Consider the following 17075-nt stretch of genomic DNA (forward strand, 5'->3'; position numbering starts at 1 on the left):
AGAATCCATCCGATAGTTGAACCTAGGATTTTGGAGGAACAATGCGGATTTCGTCCTGGCCGTGGAACTATGGACCAACTCCTTACTTTTTCACAGATGATTGAGGGGGCGTGGGACTTTGCTACTCCACTCTACACATGCTTTTTGGATTTGGAGAAGGCATATGACCGTGTTCCCTGAGAGATTCTGTGGGAGGAGCCGTACGGTCCTTGTACTCTCAGAGATTGAGTTGTGTTCGCATCCTTGGTAGTAAATGCATGGCATCTCGGTTTTTTTCGGACGATGTTTTTCCTCTGGCTTCTTCGTACGGAGGCCTCCAGTGTTCACTTGAGCAGTTTGCAGCCAAGTGTGAAGCGTTCGGTATGCGGATCAGCACCTCCAAGTCTGAGGCCATGGTTATCTCCTGGAAACAGATGGCATGCTCCCTTCAGGTAAAGAGTGAGAATCTGCCCCAAGTGAAGGAGTTCAAGTATCTCAGGTTCTTGTTCACGAGTGATGGGAAGAGGGATAGTGAGATTGACCGTAGGATAGGTGCAGTGTCTGCAGCAATGCAGTCACTGTACCGCACTGTTGTGGTGAAGAGAGATTCACTCATTCATTCATTATCTGTAACCGCTTATCCAATTCAGGGTCGCGGTGGGTCCAGAGCCTACCTGGAATCATTGGGCGCAAGGCATACCCTGGAGGGGGCGCCAGTCCCAGAGCAACACAGACACACACACACACACACACACACACACACACACACACACACACACACACCAACGGACACTTCTGAGTCACCAATCCACCTACCAACGTGTGTTTTTGGACTGTGAGAGGAAACCAGAGCACCCAGAGGAAACCCACACAGACACAGGGAGAACATACCACACTCCTCACAGACAGTCACCCGGAGGAAACCCACACAGACACAGGGAGAACATACCACACTCCTCACAGACAGTCACCCGGAGGAAACCCACGCAGACACAGGGAGAACACACCACACTCCTCAAAGAAAGGCACCCGGAGGAAACCCACGCAGACACAGAGAGAACACACCACACTCCTCACAGACAGTCACCTGGAGGAAACCCACGCGGACACGGGGAGAACACACCAACTCCTCACAGACAGTCACCCGGAGCGGGAATCGAACCCACAACCTCCAGGTCCCTGGAGCTGTGTGACTGCGACAGTACATGCTGCACCACCGTGCCGCCCTGGTGAAGAGAGAGCTGAGCCATAAAGCAAAGCTCTCAATTAACTGGTCAGTCTACGTCCCGACTCTCACCTATGGCCATGAGCTCTGGGTAATGACCGAAAGAACAAGATTGCAGATACAAGCGGCCGAAATGAGCTTTCTCCGACGGGTTGCTGGGCGTACTCTCCGTGATCGGGTGAGGAGCTCAGTGACTAGGGAGGAGCTTGGAGTAGAGCCGCTGCTCCTTTGCGTTGAGAGAAGTCAGTTGAGGTGGTTTGGGCATCTGATCAGGATGCCTCCTGGATGCCTCCCAACTGGAAGGAGGCCCCGGGGTAGACCCAGGACACACTGGAGGGAATATATCTCCCGGCTGGCCTGGGAACGCCATTTCATTATGTTTCATTTACAGAACAAAACTGACCTTCTAACATTCATGGACCAATAATGTGACTCTAAATGACAAGTTGGGCGGCACGGTGGTGCAGCAGGTTGGTGTCGCAGTCACACAGCTCCAGGGGCCTGGAGGTTGTGGGTTCGATTCCCGCTCCCTCTTCCAGCTGACTGCATTGCTGTGGTTACAGATAATAGAACTTCCATTGATATACAGGGAAAGAGTGACACCAGCTAATGTCAGATTCTCCTCTTCACAGGTTTCATAATAACAGCTGGAGTTGATGGAGAAATCAGGACTTCTACAGGACATGTTACAGGTGTCTTTGTTTAGAGTCAGGACTGGATCTGAGGTAAAACATATACAAACACATTGCTGTAATCCAGTCTGTACTATGAAGAATCACTTAGGATCACACAGGTCATTAAGTGCTGCTGTCTCATTGTCTCTGAGGTGTTCAGCTACAATCCATATGGATGTTAGTGCTGGTTATGGTATTAAACCACATCTCTTAAAAGTTTCGGTCATTTACTTGTTAATTTCTATATGTATATGTTGGTGGCTGTTCAAGATTGTCCACAGGTGAGAGGGTGTTTGTGACTGATTGAGTGTATTATGCCCTGAAAATGACTGGTGCCCTGTCCAGGGTGTTTTCCTGCCTACTGCCAAGTGATTATGCTCCTGACCCTTGAAGAACCTGACCAGCATGAAGCAGTTACAGATGAATAAATTAATGAATTAATACATTAGATCTAGTAGGGTAAATTTGTTTGTAATCATTTTTTATCTTAATTTTTGATTGTAATTAAATGTTCATGTGAATGAGGTCATTATAAATGTTTTGATATGAAAGTATTTGTGCAAGACAAATACAAACAAAACCATTCATAATGACAATGAATATGTCATGAGTGAAATGAAATGAATAAGTTACACAAAATATTTTCAAATACATGGGACATATCACACAATGTGTCACATGATATCACATGATTACCCCCCCCATACACATATGGACAGTGTGATTGGCTGTGCCTTTCACTGCTGTCATGTGAGACTCTGTAGGTTGTCTCTGTAGTTTGGTTGTTAGCAACGCCAAAACTTGAAGGAAAACTTTCCAGTCATATGCAAGGCTTACTCTGCAAGACTCATGTGTAACGTGGGTGACACTTGGGTTTCAAAAGTGAGTGAGGATGGCAGCAAAAATGTGGACCTGAGATATCTTTCACAGAAATGTGTAAGTCACTTAAAGCCAAGTTCGCTAATTAAATGAGTCCATCATAATAACGTTAATGGCAATGCTAGGCTTTGGCACATAGCATACAGCAGGCTAAAATCATCTGTAGCTATGAATAACATAGTTTGAAAATTAATGGCTCAACAAACTGCTAACTGTCAGTTTCACAATATCCCAGAGTAGCTTGTCTAACTTTGGTTGAAACTCTATGTCAGAGAACATTGCAGCCTTGTGCAAGGATCTGGATGAAAATGTCTTGTAGATTCATTGACACAATTAGAGAGATTTTTTTTCTGTGATTGTTTCTTTGTTGGTTTTGTAGTGATTATGCAGTGCTCCATTTGCTTTTATTATTGCTGATGTATGAGACCTGTTTCATTTGTCTATACTACTTTTTTTGTCAGTCATAAGTTTACCATTAATTGAATATTATATAATTCATGAATTAAATTAGGAATTGTTATTCAGAATAGTTTAAAAGCACATAGAATAACACATGTAGTATATCAGTCCTTTATTGTTTTATCACAGAGCAAACAGAAAAAAAATTGTGTGTGTAGGTAGATTCATAGGTCCCCATCAATGTCAAGAGCAAATATACACCTTTAGCATGAACCCAAGATTTCGAGTCCCACTCCAGGTGATGGTGAGGAGTTTGGTGTGTCCTCTCCTTGTCTGCATGGATTTTCTCCGGGTGCTCTTTTTTCCAACCATGGTCCAAAAACATATGTTGGTAGTTGAATTGGTGACTCAAAATGTGTCCATAAGTGTGAGTGAATGATTGAGTCTGTCGCACTGTGAAGGACTGGAGTGTATTCCTGCCTTGCACCAAGTGATTCCGGGTAGACTCTGGACCCACCACAACCCTGAACTAGATAAGCACTTACAGACAATGAATAAATGAATGAATGAACCCAAGATATTTCATGTTTTTTTCTGGTCAAATTCATTTCATGTTTACATACATTCATTCCTGGATTTCAGCCCTACGATACATTCTAAAAACACTGACAGTAAAATGTTTACCAATTTGTAATGTAACTATTCAATCTCACACCACTTAAAATCAGTGGTGGATGCTGGTCTTTCAAGGAGGGGAAGCTCAATTTCGGCCTACACCATAAAATGTGTCGGTTTATTTATACGTAAATTCTACCCTCCGTTCCTTTTCAAGAAAATGATCTGTGATCCTGTCGTACCAACAAGGCGTCTTTTCCAGGTACTTGACTAGTGTCCTCTCAATGGTCAGCAGAGCTAGGCTGCTTATATGGCCTTGGCCCATGTGAAGTGTGTCCGCCTGTGAGTGCTTTGTGACGGTGAAGGGGCTCAGCAGCACCCGCTGGACGATAGTAAAAAATAGAATAGAAGCTCGATTTGTCGCTAGTCGTTTTTAACAAAGAAAATGCCGCTAAGAGGTTTAAGAAAGTCTCCGGTTCAGAATGAAAATGTAATGCTCCCACGGATCTTTACACCAAAGGATCGCTGATTCGCTCATTTTGCTGTCAATCAAAAAGGGATTCAGCCTCAGACAGATCATCCAATCATCATACAGAAGCTGAGCGTCCGGGCCAGTCCAGCCCACTGCCCCATAGACCCCCAGAGACGCTGAGCGTCCGATGGGCGGGACAAAGCCCAGCATTTATCCAATGACTCGTCTCGTTTCGCTGCACTTCACTGCTTCACTATTGAACTCTGTGGACGCTCAGCGTCCTCACTGTTTAAAGCACTGTGAATCTGCGGGAATGGTTGAGAGGAAAGCCGCGTCTTTACCAGTGATAAGAAGCTGATTCTGAACAAAAGTTGAGCGCGTTGTTGCGCATATTTATTCAGTGACATGTACACACAACAGTATATATTTGATCACTTATTTTTTGACATTTTAGGGGAAGCTGAGCTTCCCTTGCAGTCTTAGAGCAATCGCCTCTGTTTAAAATATGCTTTGGCACAGAGTATGCCAAGTGATTAACTGTTTCAGGTGTTATTTTGTCTTATGTTGTCGTTTTGTCTACAAATATGTTTTAAGGAGTGCAGTAGTAAACCTGTTCTTCTGCAGTCATGATTTTGGAACGTGGACACCTCCCTTCAGGTCAATGCTTTAGCCAAATGAAGATCAGGACAGCTAGGCTACAGAAAATTTTCTTCCTACATGCCATCACACTCCTGAACAGTTAGACACTACAAAAACATTAGACACTCAATCTTATGGACTTTTTCTACTGCACTTTACATTTATATTTTATGTTGTATATTATTGCACAAGTCACTTTACTTAAACTGGTGTTTCTTCTGGTTCTTCACTAGGTTGCCCTTGCCACTTTGCCGCTACAGCACATAACTGTTGCACTCAGCACTTTAATATAAAACATTAAGGTCCACATATATGTCTCTGTGTCTTTCTCTCTCTCTGTGCGCGCATTTGTAAGATATGTTCATATGGTAGGAATGTGTTTTATTTATTTTTATTGGTTTTGGTGTACTAGTGTGGAATAGTTTCTGCTGTGTGCCGTGTGACCTGCTGGAACCTAATATGAACTCCTTGTATTTGTGCGCATGCATACAGTAAAGTTTGATTCTGAATCTGAGACTTGCTTGGACACTGCTTTTGTACCAAATCATGACAACAATCACCTGTTCACATCATATCACATTATAATTTTTGTAATTAATATTATTTACTAGCTCTAAATTTCCCAGCCTTTTTTGGAAAATATTGCAGAGCTGAAATGCAGGAATATATGTAATATTAACAAATTAAATTAAGTTGACCAGACAAAACATGAAATATCATGGGTTCTGTGGAGTGAATTTTGTGTCAAACGTTTACAAAAGCAAAAATAAATCTGCAAGCAAAATTCCTCGACTCAAGCAGAAAGTATATATTGTGAATGCAAAACAGAAAAAAATATATACAAAGTATATTTTTAATATATACTTGGCTACATTTTTCTCTGCAGTTATTTGATACTGATTTTTGTTTGTATTTTGCCAGTCTTTGCTTTGTTTTTTGGGATTTTTCCGGTCAGGTCTTTTGTTTCAAGATTCTCTCTGCTTCGTTTTATTTTACTTGATGTGTGCTCTGAAATCGCCTCTGGGACTTAGCCACGCCCACCCCGCCAGCATTCATGCCTTATCAAACATGGCGGAATGAGCTTTCCCACCGGGATTGAAGTTACCCGTCGCTTCGGCGGAGGTCCCCAGCCGTTACTCGCCCAGTTGTATCAGGCTGTGGACAGTTGCTGAGTTTCTATCTCTTTTAATGTGTGTTTAAAATCGTGCAGGTATTCCGAATAACAGGATTAAAATGAGCGGACATTTGGAACACCTGCTGACAGAAAAGAGTTACATCTTTGAAATGCGGTAGAAATCACACAGATGAGTTCATGATTGATGAGAATGATTTCAAGAATTTAGTTTATAAAAATTACTGTTCTGGGGAGAGAGTCGGAGCCCCTGAAGTGTCATGGTCCAAAAATATTATTTAGAAACTTAATCCATTCCCTCAATTTAGTAATTCGTTCCCTCAATTTAACAGTAATTTTCAGACAGACACGACATAGGCTATGCGTTAGAACACTTGCTTGATCTCTCCTGTCCATTCCTTTTTACACATTACAACCACTTTTTATAGACTAAACCATTAACGGTTCAGGTCGAGGAGGGAGTGAAATGACGGGACTCCATTTCGTTGTGAACTGAGCGAGTTTGGCGAGGCACATTCAGCTGGAGGTGGGACAGTGGGCTCCTGTTGTGCAGCACATAGCCGCGGTCAAAATCATATCTCATTTTCAAGCAAATTATTCAGTAAAATCCAATAGACCTACTATTGCATTTATTTATTTATCAATTACCACATAAAAAATTAAATGAAACCTAATAGGGCTTTTGTGGATTGAATTAAGCCTGAACTGATGAAAACGATATCAGGCAATTCCTCATATTTCACAAGAGGGCACCTTAATATTTCATTTGACACCTCATTCAGTGTAATGGTGCATTGCGTGATGATATGACACTTCGCATATTTGTAACCCCGAGTTTTGCAAAAAGGACACAGTTACACACCTAGTGAGTCCATTAAAGCTAGTCAGAACATAATGTTGCCCAATGTGTCATGTCCATAAACACAGTCCATGCAATGTATATTTGTAATTAATATTCACATAAATTACACTACTCCAATGGAAAAAGGACAGTTCCAGCTTTCATATGTCACCTTCATCTTGTATCTGTTTATTAAAAGTATTGTACCTTTATTTCTCTTTGCTGCAGATGATATAGAATGAAGAAAATAGTTATAAACATACACCTATGCAATAGGTTAAATTAATCAATAATTACAAATAAGCAGCTTTACAGTGGCACTGACGGTGTAATCCTCTACACAGCGCGCTTTATTTTAAGGTTTTATGAACTTTTTAAACATTAAATATTGAAAAAGATGACCATTGCAAATTGGACTGTCCCACCTCCTGCTGAATGCTCAGCTAAAAATGAGTCCCGTCCGATTCTAAATTCTGCCTTTCACTCTCTCCTCGACCTGAACTATTAATGTTTTTAGCTCTTTATGTCTATTAAAACATGGCTGTAACATGTAAATAAGGAATAGACAGGAGAGATCACACGTGTGTCCTAACACATAGTCTGTGTCATGTCTGTCTAAATTGAAGGAACGGATTACTAAATTGAGGGAACCAATTAAGTCTCTAAATAATATTATCCACCATGAGACTTCAGTGGTTCCGTACAAGTCATAAAGAGAGGGTTTCTAGAGTTTTGTCCATCACACACAGTTGTTTTTATTGTTTTATTGGGTCGCTACATGACTGGTGCTTGGGGGCTTCCAGTGAAACATCACAGCCTCTACTCATTCTCGACTGATTTTATAAGAAGATGAAATAACAACATGCACTGAAAATGTATGCACACAGTTGATTGTAAAGCCACTTTTATTGAATTGATTAAAACATCATTAAAATCACATGTAGTCCTAGAAAAACTGTTCAAAAGCATATACTTCCCATAAAACACAATTGGTACACAAGTATTTATATAAAGTGAAGGTTAAGGCCTTTATAAAACTAGAGGGGTGCTTTGGTAAACTGAATTTTAGCAATAAAAAGTTGATACAAACATAATTAATTGCTACATAGTAGCATTGCAGATGTTATTCCTTCCCTTCGTCAGTGTTGTCTCTCCATTAAGTTTACTAGAAGTTTAAAAAGCTCAAATATACTCTTTCTGCTCTTGATTCTAGATTCAGATTTATTTATTTGTGCTTTGACACATAATTCATTCCATAGGGTTCTTACTGTCTGATTAAATTAAAGTCACAGTATATGTAAGAGACACTGTGGGATTTGTTTGTATGTTTGTTTTCCACACTCTTCCATCTGCTTTGGGGTTGTACGTTGATTAAGATTGTTTTTTTTTTAATCACTCGTCAATTAATTAACATTTTTATGCAATCACCACTTTTATTGTATTCATATGACTAACTTAAGAAAGAATAAAACAAAAAAGCACGGAGTTTTTCACAGATTGGTATAAAATAAACCTTACCCAACACTAAGAGTGTGTAGTTGGCAAATTCTTTGACTTTGTCACCTGATGCTCTTGCTTCATAGAGTCCACTATCAGTCTTCTGTAAGTTCTTCAGTGTCAGGCTGTAGGTTTCATTATTGAACTCCACTCTGTCTTTATAATGGACAGAGGGTATGACATCTTTATACCGTATAGAATATTCTACAACATTTTCACTTCCATTAAACACCCAGAAAATGGTTCTAAACTCTGGTCCAGGATTCTGTGTGTACAGTTGAACTGATTCACCAACCATCCCAAACACATCACTGGACACTGTAGAGAAAGAACAAAGCAGAAAAAACAATACATTTTTCCATTTTGATCACTTTGTAATATATAATTAATGTATTTATAAGTAATGTAGGTAATTGCATAATTAATATAGCTAAAAATCATACAGGTTTAAAGGCTTCAGCTCAGCAAAAGTGAAAATTTGTGTAGTCGGCAATTATTTGTTCAGATAGAAACCCAGAAGATGAAGTAAAACATACAGCAGGGGATCAAAAATGTGAAAAACAATAACATCAAATATGACAACTGACAAAAATTCACAGCTGACATTCACACTGACTTTGAATTGTTGCTTTTTTTCAAGTAAACAACATTAGATTTAAATGGAACACAGACTTTTATTTGTAGCCATATTCTTTTAAGCACAAGTTAACTGTTGAGTTTAGTCATGTTAGCTTTCTCTTGTTTACTCTGCAGCCGTATTTAGCAGGATTTGTTTCAAACACAAACAAATAAATAAACCCAAAATAAGTAATGACTGCATTAAAATGTGCTGAAATGTTTTCTCTCTAGAGGATGTACACTTATTTCCACTCAGTAAACAAACAACCTTTTCAAACAAACTTTTCCCAGTGACTATATTAAAAGTTATTTAACCTGTCTTTAATTAATATTATTCATCTTAAATCTATATATTACATTTTAGCACAGTCTCTATTCCATCAGTGACCTTTCTCAGAAGTTACACATTATTTATATATTTTAACACTTTGAATATAAATTTCAGAAAGTTTCAATAAACTTTCTACCTGTAATGGAGATCAGAGTAGACAAAGTAAAGATCAACTGCAGCATCTGTGCCATTTTATGTGAAGTTTATGAGAAACTTCCGTTTTACAATGAAGGAGGAAGTTCAGACCTCATTGTTGGTTTGGCTGTATAAAAACCACAAGAGGCATTCTTTTTTTAGCCAAATATAAAAAGAATGATACATATGATATTAAGACCTGAATACAAGACTGGGCACTGCAAGCAGGTTTATTTTCAGTTATGTCCTAATAGTCAATCATTCACACACACACACACACACACACACACACACACACTCACACACACACACATATATACACTTAGCACAAAAAGTAAGAAAATGTGGTGGGTCCAGAGCCTACCTGGAATCATTGGGAGCAAGGTGTCACCAATCCACCTACCAACATGTGTTTTTGGAGCATGGGAGGAAACCCATGCAGACACAGAGAGAACACACCACACTCCTCACAGACAGTCACCCGGAGGAAACCCACGCAGACACAGAGAGAACACACCACACTCCTCACAGACAGTCACCTGGAGGAAACCCACGCAGACACAGAGAGAACACACCACACTCCTCACAGACCGTCACCCTGAGGAAACCCACGCAGACACAGAGAGAACACACCATACTCCTCACAGACCGTCACCCGGAGGAAACCCACGCAGACACAGAGAGAACACACCACACTCCTCACAGACCGTCACCCTGAGGAAACCCACACAGACACAGGGAGAACACACCACACTCCTCACAGACAGTCACCCTGAGGAAACCCACGCAGACACAGAGAGAACACACCACACTCCTCACAGACCGTCACCCGGAGGAAACCCACGCAGACACAGAGAGAACACACCACACTCGTCACAGACGGTAACCCTGAGGAAACCCACACAGACACAGAGAGAACACACCACACTCCTCCCAGACAGTCACCTGGAGGAAACCCACGCAGACACAGAGAGAACACACCACACTCCTCACAGACAGTCACCCGGAGGAAACCCACGCAGACACAGTGAGAACACACCACACTCCTCACAGACAGTCACCCGGAGGAAACCCACGCAGACACAGAGAGAACACACCACACTCCTCACAGACAGTCACCTGGAGGAAACCCACGCAGACACAGAGAGAACACACCACACTCCTCACAGACCGTCACCCGGAGGAAACCCACGCAGACACAGGGATAACACACCACACTCCTCACAGACAGTCACCCGGAGGAAACCCACGCAGACACAGAGAGAACACACCACACTCCTCACAGACAGTCACCTGGAGGAAACCTACGCAGACACAGGGAGAACACACCACACACCTCACAGACAGCCACCCTGAGGAAACCCACACAGACACAGGGAGAACACACCACACTCCTCACAGATAGTCACCCGGAGCGGGACACGAGACCCCAACCTTCAGGACTCTTCAAATTCACTGGATATTTGAGACATGGGCCATCATTGTTTAGCTAATTTGTCAGCTTTTCCACTGCTGTAATTACATTAATCTGAATTTGTAACACAGCCACTGTGAGAACACTATCATGAAGCACTCTTCATCTGCTTCATGACCATTCTCCACATTCAAAGGCTTATCTAATAATATACAACAGTGGCAGTAAAATAGTAATAGTTATTAACAGTGTATACATTATTTTATATTACAATCTGAGGTTTTCATCTTTAGTTCAAATGTCTAAAATTATGCAAATACTTTCCTGGTTCTGTGCAGGGCACACCAGCCAAAGCATTTCCCTCCACTCACAGCACAAGAGGGGTAACCGAATTCATGCGCGTATGCACACACACACACACACACACACACACCTTGCTGGCTGCTCCCTGAACAGAGTCAAATTTGGAGCAGGAGCACAAGGTGTGTATGAGGCCATTATACACTTCTGCCCCACAAGAGACAACAGAGTGAAAGTGTATGTAATGAAATATAATAAAAATAATGAAAGTGTATAAATGTATATTAGTTGTATTTCAAAAATCTACTTCAGCGTTGTAATCATTACTGATTTCAACCTAAAATTCTGTCACTCACAACACCAAAATACATGTGTTGTATCTAATGTGGCTTAATTATAATTTAAAAAGTCGCATATCTAACTTTTGAATTCTCCTATTTCCAAAAATATCTGGCAATGTTTGTAAAAATGTATTGATGTGCAAACCATTTAAACATATATGTAATTGGAAATAATATTAGTAAACATTTGGGAACTGAAGCAACCAGTCACTATAGCTCTGAAAGTGAATTGATATCCCATTCTTGCTTATTATGGACAACCTTGAGTATCCAATCTACCTACCAGCATGTGTTTTTGGACTGTGGGAGGGAACCGGAGCAGCCAGAAGAAACCCACATGGACACAGGGAGAACACACCAAGCTCCTCACAAACCTGGAGAACGGGACTCAAACCTACAATCTCTGGACACCACTGGAACTGTGTGACAGCAACTACCAGCAGGTAGTGTCGCAGTCACACAGCTCCAGGGGCCTGGAGGTTGTGGCTTCGGTTCCCGCTCCGGGTGACTGTCTGTGAGGAGTTGGTGTGTTCTCCCTGTGTCTGCGTGGGTTTCCTCCGGGTGACTGTCTGTGAGGAGTGTGGTGTGTTCTCTCTGTGTCTGCGTGGGTTTCCTCCGGGTGCTCCGGTTTCCTCCCACAGTCCAAAAACACACGTGGCAGGTGGATTGGCGACTCAAAAAAGTGTGTGTGTGTGACTGTGTTGCCCTGTGAAGGACTGGCGCCCCCTCCAGGGTGTATTCCCGCCTTGCGCCCTATGATTCCAGGTAGGGTCTGGACCCACTGCGACCCTGAATTGGATTAGCGGTTACAGATAATGAATGAATGAATGAATGTATGAGAACATCAGCAGCTTTTAAAATGAGTTCTTACTAAAATAGAATGAATAATTGACTAGCACATGCTACTCCCAACATGTCCACCAGAGGTCTTCCTCCTCAAAATATTAACAACTGCTCCAGCACCAGTTCCACTGTATATCTGTCCCTTGTCAGCTTCCCTACAATATCCTTTTACTCTGGCCACTCTTTTCGAAGCATTGTTGGTAGTTGGTATCATCATCATAATTATATAGGTCTTTCTTCTTTATCCAAAACTGCATTTTTTAATTTGTGTAACATTGCATGATTATTTTGCATGATACTGACCCTAAAATGTTCATCAATGCCTTTACATGACTTGCCTTCTGCTTTTCATTCTGATCTGATTCTCCCTTATACCGTCCCTCTCGCACACTCTACCAACACTGGACTTTTTACTGTCCCTTATACCAGACACTCAACCATGGGTGGCAGATCCTTTAGTGCAGCTTTAGTGTACACTGTCAATCGCCCTTGGGTTTGTGAAAGGCGCTATATAAATTGAACTTATTCATTCATTCATTCATTCATTCTGTAACCCTTATCCAGTTCAGGGTTGCGGGGGGTCCAGAGCCTACCTGGAATCATTGAGTGCAAGGCAGGAACACACCCTGGAGGGGGTGCCAGTCCTTCATTGAACTTATTATTACTATTAATATTTTTATTATTGTTATTGTTATTATTAATCCTTCAAATCTGTAGTATGTCAGTAGTCCATTAATAATATGAGACTAACATTTTAAACACACACATCAAATAAATGTGTATTGAAATTTACACCCCAAAACCATAATTAAGGGACACTTTTCTTAGTTATTTTTATTCAAGATTATATTATGAGGTTATTTTACTTTATTTATAATTATATTATGGGAATAAATACATATTGTTCAGTTGGTTTTTGAAAGACCTACTTCTGTGTCTTGAAGGAGAGCACATGACAGGAAGGATGTGATGCAGAGTGTGGGTAAGATGTTGAGGAAGCTGTTAACGACTGAATCCTCTTAATGTTTATTTTTCGATGCTTTATAACGACCGAATATTCTAAATGTTTAATACATGCTTAAAACTTCATTACAAATGCATCATTTAACACCATGTAAAATAAAATGTTTTATACTTCAATCACCATTAAACTAACTCTATAGGAAAACATCAAAGCTTTTATTTCTGCATCAATTTCTCACCCTGAAGTTTCTTGGGTGGTGTGGCAAGTGTTGTTTCATATGACTGCTGGTAGATGTGTCAATAGCTGCAAAATTTGTGTGGCTACTATATGCATCCTTATGTTACCAGTCAGTACAAATCTAATGATAATGGGAGCAAAATCAGTACATGGCTGTTTTTATTATCAGTTTGTTTTCTGATGTATGAGCTAAGTAAAAACAACAACAACAACTCGAAGTTTGTGGGCTGGTAGGCTCCAGATACCTAAATGAATGTGCAAATGAGATTTTGTTCCCTAAAGGTACATTACCTCATCCAGAAGAAGAAGTGAATATTTGTAAAATTTTATAAGAGAACAGTGTACACACAGTTATACACACAGAAAAATGCAATAAAACAAAAGATTTTGAGACCTATCAGTTGCAGACAATTTTAATTAACTCTGATCCAAGCACCTGCACTGTATAGTCGGGTTTGTGTGGAGGGAGTTTTATTTTGGGAGTAAGACCACGCCCGAACTCCTCCTCTCAGCCCTATATATACCCTGCAAATTCACGTAATTTCCGCATCGGATAAACTCGCCTCATTTAGTTCAGGAGATAGATCTCGACTCAACTGCTTCACGATATCAGCTCGCTTCTCCGCGCTGGGTCATTCCTGCTGATCCCCATATTCGGAGCTGTGTTCAGCCTTTATGAAGCCCACTGAGCCTCCTGTTTTAAACTCGCTCCCGCCTCCACCGCATCTCCACCCTTTTCTCATATTCATTTATCCAACGGGGGCGTCTGGCTTCATACGCATTCATAAGCCGCCCTGAACTCTTCCCCAAAAGACTTCTGAGTTCGCCTCCCCGTTTCAGCCTCTACGGGTGTGGTCCGTACTAGCAAAATTATTATTAAAATATTTTCTTAATGGTGGCAGGGCAATCAGCAGTTTTAGGCATCCTAAATTATGTTAACATATCCATGCATATAAATAATAACATACAGCTAATATGATCCCCCAAAAGAACAAAATACACCTGGGCAAAAAAACCTGGGGATATAAAATAAAAATTAGAAGTAAACTCACACACTGAAGATAAAACAAAGCAAAAACTAAAATGTTATTTCTCACGTTAGCATTCTTAACTCTTAAACACCTTGTAATTGCATTATATATTTGGCTTTCTGGCAGTTATTGTGAAGAGAAGAAATCTAATTGTACAAACAAATTTACAACAAAACTTAATCTGAATTACTTCAATTGATTAAAATATCTTTTTATTCACTAAATATGGCACTACTGCATTAAATCTACAACATGAAAAAATTATATTATGTATTTGTATAATAATTTTATATATATATATATATAAATTGTAACAAAGAAAGTAAGAAGAATATAGATAAAAACAACATTATTTAATATTATGTTGCTTTTATCCACATGTTCCCCAGTTTGGTCCCAGTTTCCACCCTCCTGTTCATGCTACTTATTGCACTATATAAGGATTTATCTAACATTTACTTCCCAGACTGGCTATTAACTCTTTGAATAAAAAGTAATGAAGATAACCCCATATGCAAACTTAATTTTAGCATGGTAGCTTGCAGTGTTGGCTGTTGTAAAATCTGTGGGAATTGTCATGGCTAGGGGCAACATTTAAAAGTTTGGCTTTTATTTTTCAGTTATCCAGTTGAATGATGCAATCATTCAGGCTTCATTTTTGTCCTGTGTTGGATTTTGAAATTATAGCATAAATGGTATCTGGCATTGTAGGTTGCCTCTAAACAAGAAAGACATGAAGAAAATAATTAATAAAAGAAAGTGCAAATACATTTTCCAAATACATAATTACCATCAGATTTTAGCCTTTTGCACTAAATTTCAATCAATTGAATCAATTGTTTTAAGTTATCTTACCGTATCTAGATTCATAGGTGTTAGTAATTCCACAGTCCACTGACTTTGATGGCTGCTGAGTAGGTTCAGGAAAATATAACATTGTGAATAAAAGAAGTATTCTTTCATTCCTTCCTTCATTCATTCATTCATTCATTCATTATCTGTAACCCTTATCCAGTTCAGGGTCGCAGTGGGTCCAGAGCCTACCTGGAATCATTGGGCGCAAGGCAGGAATACACCCTGCCAGTCCTTCACAGGGCAACACAGACACACACATTCACTCACACACTCACACCTACGGACACTTTTTGAGTCGCCAATCCACCTACCAACGTGTGTTTTTGGACTGTGGGAGGAAACTGGAGCACCCAGAGGAAACCCACGCAGACACAGGGAGAACACACCAAACGTTGATGGCCATTTAATGCTGAATAAAAAGCTTGTAAATATCAGGCAAAATTGTTATTTTTTTTATATAATATACATGTGGGCACTTTTTGTCATAACTGATGGTACTGATGTTTTTTTTTTTAGCCAACTGGCTAATGTTCAGATTACTTAGAAAACTTAGTTTATTACACAATAGCAGCTTTCTAAAAAAGGCACTACTCTGCAATATTTGGTTGAAGCATTTCAATAATCAACATTGCAAAATAGCAAGCTATGTCATCTGACATTACTCAATAGTGGATTACTCAATAATGGATATGGATTCTTAAGAATTATTCACATACAGTAGATTTATATAATTATTTGAAGTGCTTTAGAAACGGTCTGACACATCATTTAAAATCCAGGACACATGCAGATTTTAAACATTTTTTCAGCAGAAATGCTAGAGATAATTGCAGTAAGGCACAAACTGATAAGCAACACTGCTCCACACCTATCTGTGGAGACAGAACATTTCCAGTGATGTACAGAAATAAAAACTGATGTTTAGGAGTGCTAAAAGGCCATGCATATTTTTATGTTGTGTCATATATTTTTATTTAATGTTTTATTGCAGGAACAATGATTTATTTCATTATCCCAACATGACAGAAATTTTACTTTATTGAGATAAAGTATTAAAATTGTATTGTTAATGTTAACGCTGCATTAATTGTTGCACCTCTTGCAACTGCACTCTGTAGTGTATACATCATAGTTGATTATGTATGTAAGGGAACAACAGGGACAGCATTCCACTGCTATTTTTTTCCAGGTAGTTATTGTGATCCCCCAGTTTTTTAAAAATCCATATAAAGAGAGCCCAGTTTCAGTTGCTTACTGGATGTAGGCAAAGGCTAGATACAGACATGAGCTATTTTGACTTCATTACAAAAAGGGAAAATCAGAAATGAGAAAAAGCAAACAGATACCAAGTCTGAAAATTACCCCTAGGCCCTGAAGGACTGATTCTTGAGGCAAAAATAAAGAAACAAACCGAGAATTTTGTACATGTGAAGACAAAATTGAAGCAAATGTTCAAGTTCAAGAAGTTTATTGTCATTTCAGCAGTATACAGTGTTTACAGTACACAGTGAAACGAAATAGCGTTCCTCCAGGACCAAGGTGCTACATAAAACAATACACAACATTAAAGTGCATCTAGTGCAAACACAACACAGTGCATACACATTAAAGTGCAAAAGACATGGCTAATAAAATAAAAAACAATATCCATACA

General features: G+C 39.9%; 1 protein-coding gene across 1 annotated transcript; it reads right to left on the bottom strand.

Moving 5' to 3' along the window:
- Nucleotides 1–1391: 1391 nt before the first annotated feature.
- LOC136675495 (CD48 antigen-like) lies at nucleotides 1392–9492 on the bottom strand. Its single transcript, XM_066652045.1, has 4 exons — nucleotides 9438–9492; nucleotides 8374–8670; nucleotides 1694–1924; nucleotides 1392–1561 (listed from the first exon to the last, which is right to left on the bottom strand). The coding sequence occupies exons 1-4, from the start codon at nucleotides 9490–9492 to the stop codon at nucleotides 1392–1394; spliced, it is 753 nt and encodes a 250-aa protein (XP_066508142.1).
- Nucleotides 9493–17075: the final 7583 nt, after the last annotated feature.

Source organism: Hoplias malabaricus, chromosome X1, assembly GCF_029633855.1.
Source record: "Hoplias malabaricus isolate fHopMal1 chromosome X1, fHopMal1.hap1, whole genome shotgun sequence".
Taxonomy (NCBI): domain Eukaryota; kingdom Metazoa; phylum Chordata; class Actinopteri; order Characiformes; family Erythrinidae; genus Hoplias; species Hoplias malabaricus.

Coding starts and splice junctions, on each gene's coding strand:
- LOC136675495 (XM_066652045.1), bottom strand. CDS start 9,492: ATGGCACAGATGCTGCAGTTGATCTTTACTTTGTCTACTCTGATCTCC. Junction 8,671..9,437: donor TACTCTGATCTCCATTACAG/GTAGAAAGTTTA, acceptor CTTTCTCTACAG/TGTCCAGTGATGTGTTTGGG. Junction 1,562..1,693: donor ACCTCCAGGCCCCTGGAGCT/GTGTGACTGCGA, acceptor TGGCGTTCCCAG/GCCAGCCGGGAGATATATTC.